At 43.7% G+C, this 15071-nt stretch overlaps 2 protein-coding genes across 2 annotated transcripts; one reads left to right on the forward strand and one right to left on the reverse strand.

Annotated features, from left to right (window-relative positions):
• Positions 1-160: 160 nt before the first annotated feature.
• Positions 161-6055, reverse strand: peds1b (plasmanylethanolamine desaturase 1b). The gene is made up of 6 exons (XM_076740507.1): positions 5875-6055; positions 4798-4917; positions 4594-4685; positions 4299-4443; positions 3999-4211; positions 161-3875 (listed from the first exon to the last, which is right to left on the reverse strand). The coding sequence occupies exons 1-6, from the start codon at positions 6008-6010 to the stop codon at positions 3754-3756; spliced, it is 828 nt and encodes a 275-aa protein (XP_076596622.1). The 5' UTR covers positions 6011-6055; the 3' UTR covers positions 161-3753.
• A 1896-nt stretch (positions 6056-7951) lies between these two features.
• On the forward strand, positions 7952-10116 carry cebpb (CCAAT enhancer binding protein beta). Its single transcript, XM_076740007.1, has one exon. The coding sequence runs from the start codon at positions 8359-8361 to the stop codon at positions 9235-9237; it is 879 nt and encodes a 292-aa protein (XP_076596122.1). The 5' UTR covers positions 7952-8358; the 3' UTR covers positions 9238-10116.
• The last annotated feature ends 4955 nt before the right edge of the window (positions 10117-15071 follow it).

Genomic DNA, 15071 nt, shown 5'->3' on the forward strand with positions numbered 1-15071 from the left:
AAATGTCTCCAATGAAAGACTTTATGAGTCTCTGCTCTGACTGTAAACTCCTAAGACAGTGAGATTAGTCACATAAGAATAGGATGAATGTCCAGCCTAACTATTATAGCTACATCTTTAAAGCAAAGAAAGAGACATTTATCAGAGAAGACACAGAGTGTAATTATCAACCGTTTATTTAGTTTATTATAAATACAGTTTAATATGTACATTGTTAGTCTCCCAAATTGAAGACAACAAAAAGGCATCAAGGCATTATTCTGATATCTAAAACTCCATCACCACCAGCATACATAACCAACTACAACATCCATATGAGTCTTGCCTCAGAAGAAGTGAGAAGCAAGTGAAGGGCAATATAAAGTCGGTCGATAAATTGTTTTCCCACATCGCTGGCAAGATTTACAGTAAATCAATCAAGGAGAGGATAAGGCAATTCAATAAAAAGTCCAAGGATCATTACAAAAGTGATTTCAACACAGCATGTCAAACATACCGACGACAACTGCTCACACCACTTAACGAGTTCATCTGCTTTCACAAAAATGCCCTCAGTGGGAAAATATTTAGTTAACCGCACATCATCACGAAACACCCTTCAGATCCACGGATGAAAGCCCATTGTCTCAAAGCAGAAAAACCCAACACAGCGTAATCACTAATTCTACCTCAATAACAGGAGGCCAAGTTAACTGCACTGATATATGGCTACAATAGAAAATATAACATATTTAAAATCAGGCAGCTTCTTTGGACAACAGAATCTGATGGAGGCGAATGATTTAAACAACGTCTATCTATTAAATAACGGGGTCTTAAAGTCACTGATGGGGGGGGGGGGGGGGGGTTCATATTAAACTATCTTAATCGCTCTAACCACAATCCTGAGATCATCTGGAGAATAAGAATGAAGAATAAGTAAATGCGTGTTAGTTAGATAACCAGACTCCAACTACGACAGCCATAAATAGCAATTATAGTCTGTCTCCAAGCAGAGATTATTATGGTATGGGCTCCTCGTGACCTCTACCCATCTTCTTAAAGGTTTTAAACTGTGTGTCATGTCTAGTATTTCTAACCGTCACCCTTAGCTACTATCCTATTCTGCAGCATTACAAAAACACAAGACATCCTTAAAACTGTCATTACCTTTATATTATCACAAAAAGCAATTTACCGAAGCGCCGAAACATCCAGTGGAGCCAAAATTCTTAATTATAAAACAGGTTGTGTGTCTACAGACTGCAGTTAGCGGTGCCCAAACAATATTTTTGCCTAATACTGATCAAAAAGGACTACGAGAGTAGAACTTTTAACACAAGCCTTAAACTCTGATGCAGTGACACATAGCGGCATCCATTTACCAGCTTATATTACACTACCTAACGCACACAAAACTGCTTCTCACAAAACTCTACAAGCACTACGCAATCTGCACTTCTGCTGTTGACCTATAGTGAATCATTTGATATAATCAAGTATGAAGGATTCGAAAACTGGAATATTACATGACAGAAAATAGGCTATTGGCTTAAAAATTAACTACTGCTGTCATTTAATTGTCTACTTTGAGTATAACACCAGAAGCTTAATGGTTCAGCCTTTAACCTGCTCGACACAACTGAACAGCTCCTTCCTTTTCAGCCTGAAAACCTTTGCCAGGGCTTCCTTGGAATGAAGACAACATTTTGGTAGTTCAAACCTGGGTCATCTTTTGAAAGCAGCACAATTAATTTCGTGTGGAGCGAGCACAATCCTCCCTCGTCAATGTGTTGCTTTGCGCAAACTCAAAGGAAAGCCGGTGACCCAGTATATTGCTTGCACAAGCCGACATGCTGTATGCATGCACGCATTCTTACGTCTGTGTAAGTGACATCTTAATTAGTGAAAGTAATTTCGTCATGCAGGTTATTGAGCAGCTAAATTTTCGAGCTCCAGTTTAGCAAATGTGTGTAAACAATTAGAAAAAGAAAGGCATTTGAACCTAATCGATGAGTTAAGACGTATAGTTAAGGGCCTCTTAATAAACTGCATAGTTATTAGCTGTACAAGACATTTACAGATGACTGACTAAAGCGTTAAAAAACTCTCAACCAATTAATGACATAATCTCATCTGTAGGAGTGAAGGAATTCCTGGATCGTCAGCCCTCTCCGAAGCCCTTGTGACATCACCAAGTGTGTCTGTCACAGTTACCGAGACGGTACACAGCGACAGCTAAACTCACAGGGAATGTTACGCTCAGAGACGGACGTTCCCTCCCACAGTACAAAAGAACAGCAAAACACGGGGAGTGAAAACAATGGTACAAACAGTTGGCACGTAAGAAGAATATCTGTGTCTGATTAGCCGAGACACAAATCCCAGAAAGACAGAATCACCACTGCAACGACACAGAGGAGTGCTGCATGAAACAAAGCGACAAAGAAAAGACACAAGTACTGCATCTGTGGTGTGTAAGGCAGCTCCTTCAGACTGCATGTGCCTCCTCCTCGCAAAACTGTCCGTCCACCAGGAGTCAAACAAAAATGCTTTTGACGGGGGACACGATCATCTGAGAGGACGTCCAGACCGGCTCAGCACAACGGCGGCATGAGACACGTGTGCGTGCGCCAGGTTTTCTACTGGCCTGGCATCCGCGGCGACTACAGTTACACACACGTCGATGTGACGTTTTCAGATGAAATTATTTAGCCTGAAAATCATCTTCTGTTTTTCTACGATCAAAGATGTAAATGTGGAGTGTTTCGATGGCCAGATAACATCCAGAGAGCAACAGATTTGATCTGAGAGCAACCAGCATAATTTGGTTTTGTGTTTACTTTTTGGCTTGTTTACTTAAAAACCCTTTTTTTTTTTTTTGTGCTGTCAGACCTGTCCTTTTTCATCCTGATGGGAAGATTTCACCTTCCACTGTAACTGTAGTCATTATCTCAGATTGACAAAGCAAAGACTAAACTATTAAATATGGCTGCATCTTGATTTGTAGCAAGGTACTAGAAACAACAATGGGCTTTAGTGGAAAAAATAAAATAAAATTCACGAATGTTTTCAGCAATTCTCTTCGAAAAATAATCCCAGAAGTGTGCAGCTGAACCCAAACGTGCAGGCAGCCAAGAAATGTAACAGTAATTAACAAACTTGTTCTTTAGCTTTCGACATTGGTAAAGCATCCAAAAATCCTACATCACCACAGCCCTACTCAGCATGGCCTTCATCCAATTTCATTCCTTGCACATCAAGTAGACCCTTAGAAAGAGATGCAAAGACCGATCCAGAGAAAATAAAGAAGTGCTAAATATAACGACATTTATCAACTCTCCAAAGAAACAGCTGCGTCTCTGGAGGAGAAAAAAGCGAGCGTTCACTCTTTCAAGTATTCTTTCTTGGGACCGTTTTGACTTTTCTGACGTGAAGGAAATGTCTTCATCTCCTCGGAAAGTGACTGCAAACTCTGCATGTGACCACACCTTCCTACCCAAGCGCATTTGCAAATCACCTCAAGGGATGAGTTGTGTTTGGAATACAAAGAGTAGAGGATATATTGCAATTTGAAATGATCTCCACGAGTGGGGAATGAAAAAAGTCCATCAGCAGAGCCCTCCTCTTGAGAAACAGACAAAATGTGCGAGACTTAAAGCTATGGCATCAGAAATTGTTAGTTTTTCCTCTCATGGATTAAGTGAGGCAAAAAAGGGGATGAGCTGGACGGAACCAGCGTCTTCTGAGGTAGGGTGCAGTTAGCCTGCAGCTTTACTTGACTTTCTGAGCCCATTTCAGGTCGTCCGCTCTGGGCTTCTCCCCCGTCACGCCCTGGATGAGATCCTCCAGGTTCCTCCAGAAACCCAGCTTCTCCAGAGGGTAGTTCAGCCAACCTGCAGGGAGAAATCTCAGTGATGAATCTGCCTCACTCTCATCACATAAACTGGGAGGTTTCATCTTCAAAACACCAAGCACCGGCCGACTTCCATCTATAACTCCAGGAAAAGAAGACGAACCTGTGGTGATGCAGAAGTACGTCTCGTGAGGGGAGACGTGATGGACGCGGTGGTGCTTGCGAGGAAGGATGATGTGACAGTCCTGGAGGAACACCACCCAGCGAGGCAGGCCGAAGTACGTGTGCGACCACTTGTGAATCTGGTTGGTCAGGGTCACAAAGATGGCCAGTGCAAACAAGTAGCAGTACCAGGGGTAGATATGGTAAATCTCCGCTGCAAAAAAAGAGAACCGAAACAGGGTTAGACGGCATGTTCATGTAGAAGAAAATGTCAGGCTCAGTTTGCTGATGGAAAACTCACCGGGGGAGAGCGTGAGGAAGCTGAAGGCCATGTTAGCTAGAGGGACTAGGGTCAGCATGCAGTTGTCACCATTGGTCTCAACGAAGTCGTGACGGGTAATGGCTGTGGGGTCGATGTGGTGCTCTCGAAATGGTCGTATAAAGGCCTGCGGGACAGATCGGACGGTCGAACAGTGTAAAACAGGAAATAATACACACTGTGAAAGCAGGCAAATGATCCCTTCGAAAACAGATCATTCAGAATGCAACCTATGGAATCTAGTGCTGGAGAAAATGAGAAATCCACTCATGGATACCTTTCCAACGATGGGCAGATCCACCGATCCCCAGGTATCGGCCCCCCAGTGAACAAGCCCAGAGAAAAAGTCTGCGGTGAGGATTCCTGCCGCTGAACAGGAGCGCGAGGAGGAGCGCAGCACAGGAAAAGGAGAGAACAGTCAACACTTGTTTGAAGACAATACAACACCAGACCATTGTATAATCTTTCAGTCAGCGCTCACCAATGCTCAGCAGGATGTACCACAAATGCCCCAGATGGAAGTTGGCAAGTAGGTGAATGAAGTTGAAGGCCATGAGAGAGAAGCAGAGGACGACACTTATCCATTCTTGACATCTTTTGCCTTAAAAGAAAAACACCAGCACACATTAAAGTATGATTAAACACACAAGCAGCAGTTCTCATATGCACTCATTTGAACACTCTTCTGATAAGATAACGAGTAATTTTATGTCTCCAGTCTGTGGCACCTGAACTTGATGATGTGATGTCACACAATCCAAAATAAAATGATCCAAAGGTCAATAAATGGGTCAGTATAAGTCACTATCGGAGGCTTCTTCACAGCGCTGAGGCAACGCTCCTCTGCACTTTGCTTGTTGTGTGACAGCTGAGCAGCTGGGCCTGAAATACCTGTCCACATCTTACAACTCAACGTAAAGAAAAGAAAGAGCGAGCCCCCGCCAGGCAGGAAGAAGTCTGATCACAGAACAGTCAAAACTGTCACATTCAGCTGCTGGTAACAACCTCAGCTGGTCTGAGGACCAAGTACGTTTCCAATGAAGGCCTCTCACTTTGTACGTTCAAGTTCAAAAAGCCTGAAAGACGGTGGGAGGACCTGAGCTCAGAGACCCCATTAGTTTCTGGAGCCGCTGCAGCATTGCTCTCCGAGTGGCTGTTGTGAAAGGTCACAGCGGCTCCGGGGCCAAACGAGGCTCCCGAGCCTGGAGCAGAAGCGCTGGATCCTTCTGACCTCCGCCTGATGCTCGAAATGTCAAAGGACCACCGCGACCCAAACACAAATTCCACCGATCTCACATGATCCCTATTGTGTAACAACAAAAGTGTGACTGTGACAAACACGGAGCTGCCCGCTGACATGTATCTGCAGCAGTTACAGAGAATCCGTCTGTTCTTGCGCGTGAATTCGTAAGTTTTTATTTATTTACTTGTTTATTTATTTATTCAGTTGACTTGGTAACTACGCTATGTGAAGCCTGGCGTTATGTCACGCCACTCATGGACACTTGAAACGGGGAACGAGCCCGGTAAGACGGAGCTGCTGAGGGGATCGACTCACCTGGTGAGTATAAATTGGCCAGTTCTCGAGCACCGGCGTGTTGTGGACCCCATCTAGCCGATCCCCGGCCCGGTCCCTGCGGCTCTGGGTTCTGTATTTCCGCTCCACAGCCGTTCTCGTCCACCATTCTCGCCATTTCTCCGCTGTGGGCCCAGCCCCTTCAATCTCTCTACTCACAGTCAGGAACCAACGAAATCATCAACTTCTCAGCCCACAGACAGCGTAGCATTTTCAGCCAATCAGGTGCAAGTCGTTGAGCGCCGTAGCCAATCACCGCTCGGGGAAGCGTTCCTCAGACAGCCGAGTGACCAATAGGAGTTGCGAGAGGAAAGACCGCATTTCCTGACCCCACCCGTCCTGTCTGGTGCCCGCTCGGCTCTCGGCCCTGCTGCTGGACGTACAGTAGATGGAGCTGTCCGTGTATACGTGAAGTGGAACACGTGAAAACCGGAGGTGCTACAGCGACACCTGTCACCCTGTGATACCACAGCTTCAACTATGGCGACGGTGGGCGACAGTGAAAGAGGTGGGCTGTCAGCAGCAGTGGAGGAAAGAGTGAAACTTTTTAGTTAAAGTGAGATTATGAACTTTTAAAACATTAAATTACACACATTCTTAACATCAGCACTGGTGTGTATGTGCTCAGCCACTCTCCACCACTGGTCGGTACTGGCAGCCTCATTCACTCCCCTGGCTTATATTCTATAATCTTATATTTTTATGAAAGATATGAATATGTAAATTAACTACTAACTGTAGCCATCAGATAAGTATAGTGGAGAGAAAGTTGCAGTATTTCTATCTGAAATGGAGTGAAGTATCAAGTAATTTAAATTCGAAATACTCAAGTACAAGAGTACTTAAGCACAGTACTGGCGTAAATGCACTTAGTTACAGTAAGTACACTTACCTTTAATACCCGGGTACTTGAGTATTTCCATTTTATACTACATTATACTTCTACTGCAAAGGTGAATGTTGTATTTTTTACTCCACTACATTTGGCTTACTTTTAGACATAAACCATTGGATCAATAAAATATGATGCACATTTATAGATTTAACCCATCAGTAACCTTTAAAGTCGCTTTACAGCAGGGTCAGGCGGTGTCATCCCAGCACGTGAGTCCTGCTTACACATAATGAAACTGACATGTGGAGTCTGCTGTGTCACTGTGCTTGAAACTTTGAGTCAACAGGGCACAAACACAACAGTGTCTGAGTGGTTGATCGGTTCGGAGGCAGCAGCAAATGTTTTGCCCCAGGGCCTCCTAATGTGTAGATCTGGCACTGTGCATGTCCCAAATGTGGACTCACCATTTTTGGCGACAGCAGGTGATTCAAACAAAAAGATACCAATAAAGTGTCTCCATCATGTTGCTTATTTACAGCTCACCACAAGATGGCATTAAGACCTCACATTAAATCCAAATCACTGGGCTCTGATCTTAAATTCTAGTGGATATAAGAAGAGCTGGGGGTCCAGTTATGAACAGCCTGTGTGCGTTTAGGCTCACTGGACCCGCTGAGCCTGTGAACATGATGATAAGACATCACTGTGTCCACTTATTGTCTGTTGGTAATTTATTGTTAAGCTTAATGTTTGGAGAGCAAAATCATGATGCCCCTTTGAAAACACACTGAGCCAGGCTGGCTACATTTCTAACACCCACCCTGACCCTCATACAGAATTGGAGTGGATGCATCATCGTGTTCAGTTTCAGTTGCACTTTGAGCCAGTCTGTGGATGTGGTGAGAACAGCTTGGAGAGCCAGTTTGGAGATGCGTCCAGCGCTTCCGTAAGCGCTTTCTAATGAGATGATGAGGCTTGAGCTCGGAAAATGTTTGCCACTGAGTGGGATTTTCCCATTATTGTCGAGGTGATGAGATGTGACTGCAGAGGGCGTGAGTGGACGTGCTGGTATAAAGTATTCACCGTGTTTTGTTTTGGCACTGCGCATCAAGTAACTGGTGTTTGAATTTTCACTTTTTATTAGTGTTTTAGTTCCCTTTATGCTAAATGAATGAAAACCACTAATGTGACAGTTCCCTCCTTTGCTCTGGTGCTGCAGCCCAAAGTCTGAGACACAAATAACTCACAGATGGCGCACAAAATTCAGGTTAATTCGTTTTTTATTATGTCCGAACACCAGCGGGTGAATGCGGGAGAGGTCCTCTGACTGCAGCGCAGGTTGTCCGGTTGGCTCCTCTCGGCGCGTCACACACCTGCCCAGCTAAACCCCGCCCCTCGTTTTTTAATAAAACCCCCCCGAGACAGGAAGAGCTGTCAATTCCTCCGTCTCTGTACGAACAGCCTCTCCAGTAGTTTCACTGCATGTTGTCACACACAGTGACACAAGGGATTTAAACTCACAGCTTTCCGACGCTTGAGCCATCTGACAGCTGAGGCGACAGAACCAAAACCACCGTGGGCGTCTCATCTCAGCCCTCCATGCTCCTGCAATCCGGCGGGTGTTAAGATCCATGGAAGTGGCCGGCTTCTACGACGAGGGCAGCTTTGCTATCCACAGTAGAGACAGCATTATCAGTCCCGTCAGCAGCGGCGCGTACTGGAGGCTCGGCGACTCGATGACGGAGCTGGGCATCGAAGAGCGGGAGAGAGCGATAGACTTCAGTGTTTACCTGGATTCAGCTTTGCACTGTCCGCAGCAGCAGCACCAGCAGGGGGACGTTTTCTCAGATTTCCTGGCGGAGAACAAGATCAAGAGAGTTACAGCTTTGCAGAACTACAAGAACTACTCTCTGCTGAGCGAGCTGGAGGCGAGTCAGTGCGACAACTTGAGGGACCCCAGGGAGCCCTACGCGCTGGGGTACACGGAGCTGCAGGAGACCCGTGTGGATAGTGTGCTCAGCCCTGAACTCGCCGGGAGCCGCTACAGAGCTGCTGCTGCTGCTGCTGCTGCTGCTGAGAGAGACGATAGTCAGGAAGACGCAAAGATGGAGAACGGGTCGTCTGGTTTTGACATGAGGTCCTACCTTCATTACCAGTCCACCAGCGGCAGTCTGGGAAACATCTCCACCGCGTCCTCGACTTGCTCCAGCCCGCCCGGCACACCTGCCCCGTCAGGTAAAAGCAGGTCACCATCGCACAGTGGCAAAATGTCCACCGGGAAAGCAAAGAAACGCCTGGACAAGGACAGTGAAGAGTACAGGGTGAGGCGGGAGAGGAACAACCTCGCCGTGAGGAAGAGCAGGGACAAGGCAAAAATGCGCAACTTGGAGACTCAGCACAAAGTGCTGGAACTGGCTGCTGAGAATGATCGTTTACAAAAGCGCGTAGAGCAGCTGTCCAGAGAGCTGGCCACCCTGCGCAACCTGCTCTCCGCCACCGGACAGTGTTAAAAAAAAAAAACCTCCAGCGGAGACTCCACACGGATCTGTGGCCGCTTGTCTAATCATTGATGGACTTTAGAGCCGGAGGTGATCAACCGAGCAAATGTCGAAAACGGTACGCTTCACAGGTGAAGACAGTGACCACCAGTTTACAAGGACACTCTGAATGGGACTGAAAAAGTGGGTGCATGGATTGCGCAATCATTCTCGATTCTTCACATGTCACCGTAGCTTTATTCTCAGATGTAATTTTGTGTATGCAGTATTTCTGTGCAGGTTTTACATACATGCGAGTGAATTTCTACATTTTGTGTATCTGGAGCAATGGTTGTCAAGGGAAGAGTTGTGCTGCAGTGAAATGATGCAACTCTTTGTAATAGTATTGGCAATGAATGAAATAAGTCTAATTATTTAATATTAAAAGGGGAAATGCTTTAATTGTACTTGATATTTTATTGAATTAAACAGATTTATACTTTGTTTAAACAATTTCATTCGTAATTTCTTCTTTTCTGTCCTTTTGAAGCAGGTGTAGGCGCAGACAGACAGACAGACAGACAGACAGACAGACAGACATGCTCGCCTTAAATATTCACACTCGTCATAGTCAGACTGTCTGTGGTGTCAAATGAAATGTATTTTAGATAAAAACTGACTTTACTATCAGGCAAATTTTCAGTCTTTTAAATTCAGGTCCAATTGCCAAAATTGGAGGAGACGTCAACACGCTGATGGAATATGATGTCTCTGCTTTGAGTGAATTTCATCAATCCAGTCCCCACCAGTGGCATTTCAATAATGCCTCTGATCACCATCATCATAATTCATCATCATTTATGGTTTCCACAAAGCAGAAAGTTGCATCTAGTGGTTTGATCAGCACGGCGATAGAAACCTCCCCAGTTCCTGAATTCAGAAAATAAAATGAGGATTGATATGTGAAGTTTCTCTTCTGCCATCAAATGCAATAGAAAGGTGTGGTGACTCTCCAGAACCATTTGGTTTATATCTGACTAACCGCTGCAAGAAACCAACTCTTACACCATCATTGGGTAACTCGCTAATGCCTTCTGCCTTGCTGTCTTTGCTCATAGATTTGACACAAAAGTCATCAGATCAGGAAATATATCAAACCAACTTATACTGAAATGATACTGCTGAGAGCAGCAAAAAACAAGGGGAAAAAAAAGAGACTCGGTCAAACTGCACACAGCACTGAAATGTTAGCTTTATCTTTAGCACACGGCTCTGTCAACAGTCTGCTGGGTCCACTGGCCCAGAGAGGGGTTCAAGGTTGCATGGAAATTAATCAGCAACTAACCTCCTCACACCACCTCAGGTCTCGCTTCAACAGCCAAGACCTGGCTGGGAGTGAGTGCATGAGAGATACGACTAATCCTGAGCAAACCTCGTTTAACCCTCAAGTGGAAAACCCTCAGCAGAAAATGTAGAAGTTGAAAATGGGAGTGACAAAGGAGGTTACACCAGACATGATAGATAAGTCGACAATTGGTTTGCAGTGGAATTTACCAAGCCCTGAGACTGCAGTTCACCGTGTGCACAATGTGAAACGTATCTAACCCCAGACAGAGAGGATAAAGAAAGAGGCATGGTGGGATTTGTATGTGATCCGTGACATTTCAGGGTGGTGAGTGTTTTCTAGCTCTGGTTTCAGACAGTAAAGAGGAGGAAAATTCACCACTGTTGGCTCCTCAGGAGAGGACGTGTTTACTACAGCGGCACTGAAAAGTTCTACCCTCTAAATAAAGTCTAAAAACTGCGCTGCTGCTGTTTTGTGCAGCGAGGGATGACATTTTGAATACAGTGGATATTTCAACACACTCAATGATGGAACAGTTTAGCTTTTAACTGTTGTGCAACATCCTCCCTTTCCAACACATCATCACTTGAAGAATGCTACACCCACATCTAAATAAGACATTGTTATCCTCCATGTTCAGGACAATAGCTGAAGTATTTGTGGCCTGGCTGTGAGACTCACTGGGTGCAAAACAGAGTCAGTAAAACTGATCGTTTTTAACCGGTTTCAGGAAAAGCTCAAAGCATAACCAGCACGGCTGCTGAGACAGTCATGTGTCAAACAATGTGTTCATGATTCAGCATCCAGCACTGAGTTTCTCAGCTCGCTCTGCTCCCGCCGTAGCTGTCAGCGCTGGCAGGGATTCGTTCCAACATTCTAGGCATTCTTTCTTCGATGACCCCTCGTTTCCTATCGTAGCCCCACGCTGTCTTTCCCTGGTCCTTGCTCTCAAGCTGACAGGAGAGAGGGAAATTCCCACACAGGATGACCTCTTTTCTTCAAAGTTTAGCCCAGCCTCCTTCCCACATTTTACCGTCAGTGGGCAGCGTCTGTCCGTAAACTCCTAGTTGCATCACAGCCCCTCCACAGACTCACTGGCCTCCTAAAAACTCCTCTGATAAAGCAATACAAACACACACACACTCACTCACACACACACACACACACACACACACACACACACACACACACACACACCCACACCCCTACCTGTCACTCTAATGTCTGCTCTGTTCCAGTTGTTGAGAAATGGAAGAATTTTTTTCACCTATGAGTCATATTAGTGTGTTTTTTTGACCCTTGTTAGCAGTCGATTGTTCCTTAAAACACTTTTCTGCAACGTTGCATAAGTTTGTTTTTCCCAGGTCAATAAAAAAGTGGGATTATATTGTTTAATGCTTTCTATGATTTAATTTGGCTTTGGTCCACTTTTTATGGCTACTAGCACTACATTACACAACCAACAGCAGCATGTTGAGTGAAGTTACACCGCGAACATGGAGCAGAATGGACAGATGAGGGTTTTATTGCATCCTCACAGATAAGGCCATGAGAAGGAGGTTCAGATTAATTTATGGTGTAGAGCTGCAACAAAGTGTAAATTAATGAATTACTCAGTCAACAACAAATGAAATGCAACTATTTTGAAAATCAGATGATCGTTTTAGTCGTTTTTTAGGCAAAAAGTCAAATAGTTGCTGTTTGTAGCTTCTCAAATGTGAAGATTTGATGAATTTCTTCATCACAAATGATGATGAACTGAAAAGATTTTTGACTGTTAGACAAAGGGAGACGTTTGAAGAGGCCATCTTGGTGTGTGGGAAATTATAACAGGCATTTTTTTTTTTTTTTGCTATTTTCTGGTATTTTACAGACAAAATGATTACTTGATAATGGAGATGATTGTCAGCTGCAGCCCTAATATTTCACTTTTTATTAACAAACGTGCTGAACCAAAGTTTCACTGATCAACTTCACACCAGCTGCAAAGCAGTACAGACCTGCAGCAGCACGGCATTTGCTATTTTCTGTTAATTCAGTTCAAATTTGCTGCCAAAAACTACTTGTGACATAGTTTATCGATGCATGTAAAGGCTGGTGATGCTGAATGTTTTTAATACATTGACCAAATCCCATGAAAGACCAAAGGTGCCGGTGCGTTGGGCTCGTCTGTCTGGATCAATATTTTCCTGAAACAGCTGGGCGCTGGAGTTTTTAGTGAACTTCACTCAGACAGGAATAGATTGTGTATTTCTCTGGGACTATTTTCAGCCATGGATTAAAACACATTTGGTGCTCCGGGAAGTTGGTGTATGAGGGACTGAATCAAAATAAACTGCAGCGCTCATGTTCATCATAATAAACAACACTTTGCTCGACTTGAAGCTGATTTTAGAGAAATGACACCACTCAGATGCTGAAATGATTTGTGTAGAAATATTTGAGCAGGACACTCTTTTATATATATCATATTTATCTATATCACATTGACCACGTTCGCTCAAGACTTTTAAAGCAAAAGGTGATTGATGGATGCAGATCTTCTTATGATTCTCAGATACAGACGAGACAAAGGGTGGTCAAGATGTCTGAGCCCCTGAACTTCTCCATAAAATGTAGCCAAACTTGTGCCATCTTCAGCCACAGTCAAAGCAGATTTTGATAAACGCCATCGTATTGGTGATTTTAACACAGTGATTTTGCTTGCTTAATTACAGTTCCTCTTCCAAGTGAAAGGGACACCGGATATCCGGACCATTGTGACGGGAAGAAAGAGCGCCTGAGCTACGGTAAATGGACCCGAGCATGATGTGCCTTGAAGTGCACCAGGATTTCAACATCTCTGTTCACTTCTGCTATTTTGCTGTGGATGACTGTGAAAACACAAAACTGACGTGCAGAAGTGACTTGCGGTCACTACACAGCGAGTGTCACTGCCCATGTCTTGTGTAACAGCAGCCATCCTTGCAAAATGAGTAATGGCTTAATTATTAGAGCAACAATTGTGTGTGAGAGTTAATTTCATGGCACTCAGTGTGTGAAGGTTTAGCCTTGTGCAGAGTGATCAACAAGTGTTTCCTCACTGCATCCAAAACACTGCAGTGATGTATCATGAACAAACCGCTTCATAGATTAATATAGAAATGAAGGCTGAAGGCTTTTTACACAGTTTTGGAATCTCGTGTTAAAATAGTAATAAAAACAGTAAGATTACGCTCAAAAGAGGCCTCTGAGGATGATCCCTGAGGAAATATTTGAATATATTAGAAAAGTTTATTCAGCACACACTATTTCAACACTGACACCTGCTCTCAATAAATGTTCAATATGACCAAATCATGATTATTGTTCAATATTAGTGCGTCATTTATGCATAAAAGAAAGCAGCGGTAGAGGACATCGCGTACTTAAAACTCTAAATACCACCATGCTTGAGACACGTCACATATGTTGAGTTCTTGGATTAACAGACACAGACACGTATCATTTCAATGTTTTATTTAATTCATTTTACAAGCTGGTCGTGTGATTTGTATCTAAAATCTTAATATGCAAAGTAAGTAGCTATTGCTCTCAAAAAAAAATACAGGTGAGTACAAAAGTATCATAATTCTACTGAACGGTAGTGTGTAAAATAGCATAAAATATAGTAAATTGCTGCACAAGTACCTACATTTTAACAGAGGATCAGCTGTAAATGTACTTCTATTTTCCACCCCTGAACAGAAGATGGCTTTGAGATCTATTTTGTCACACATATTCAACAATGAAGTGATAAAATTCTTTAAAATTTTGCTGCCTTACTACTTGCAGATAAGCTAAATGTCATTTTGAAAGTACAGTATGTCATATCTACGTGTGTCATATGAGTGGATATGAGTTCTTTCAGTCATTCAGGGTCAGCTCACATGAAGAAAATCAATCACTGTCAACAGATGTGCTCTCATCAGATGTAAATCAGCACTGATTCAACACTGATGCACTATTATCATACTGGCTCCTCCACACGGACGAGTAGACCTCAGTGACTTCTGAGGACTTCACGTCCAGCTCGTCTGTCAAGGTGTGAAGTTTCTGTCCATATAGAAAGTTCAAGCCCATTGCACTATTCCTCAAAGCTCTCTTCTGAAACTTTCCTAGATTACCAGACACTCCCGTCATTTTAGCAAACATCCCGTTTTATTTTGACAACCCAGCATGAGAATTGTGACTTTTATGGAAGTGAAAATATGCCCACTCAAGACAGGCTAGTACTAACTAATTGTGCAAACATAAGCAATGGGAAAGGCACTTACTGTAAATTGCACATAAAGATTAAACCAGGTGAGTTGTGGACATTGTTTCATCGAACCAGCTCTGCATGAACGCTGAAATTTTAACTAGTGAAGCAGCTCTTGACTGATTCTTCATTCTATAAGTTTGTGTGAAATGTGTCTGGTTAAAAACATCATGTTCAAACTTTTCATCCCTATTCTAACCAATGGTGCGGCGAAAAGGACCAAAAAATACAAATCTTACGTAC

This window comes from Chaetodon auriga, chromosome 10, assembly GCF_051107435.1.
Source record: "Chaetodon auriga isolate fChaAug3 chromosome 10, fChaAug3.hap1, whole genome shotgun sequence".
NCBI lineage: Eukaryota > Metazoa > Chordata > Actinopteri > Chaetodontiformes > Chaetodontidae > Chaetodon > Chaetodon auriga.

Excerpts from the sequence above, each read along its gene's own strand:
- peds1b (XM_076740507.1), bottom strand. The coding sequence starts at position 6,010 with ATGGCGAGAATGGTGGACGAGAACGGCTGTGGAGCGGAAATACAGAAC. Across the intron at positions 4,918-5,874 it reads GGCCAATTTATACTCACCAG|GCAAAAGATGTCAAGAATGG; the intron begins GTGAGTCGATCC and ends TTTTCTTTTAAG. Across the intron at positions 4,686-4,797 it reads GTACATCCTGCTGAGCATTG|CGGCAGGAATCCTCACCGCA; the intron begins GTGAGCGCTGAC and ends GCTCCTGTTCAG.
- cebpb (XM_076740007.1), top strand. The coding sequence starts at position 8,359 with ATGGAAGTGGCCGGCTTCTACGACGAGGGCAGCTTTGCTATCCACAGT.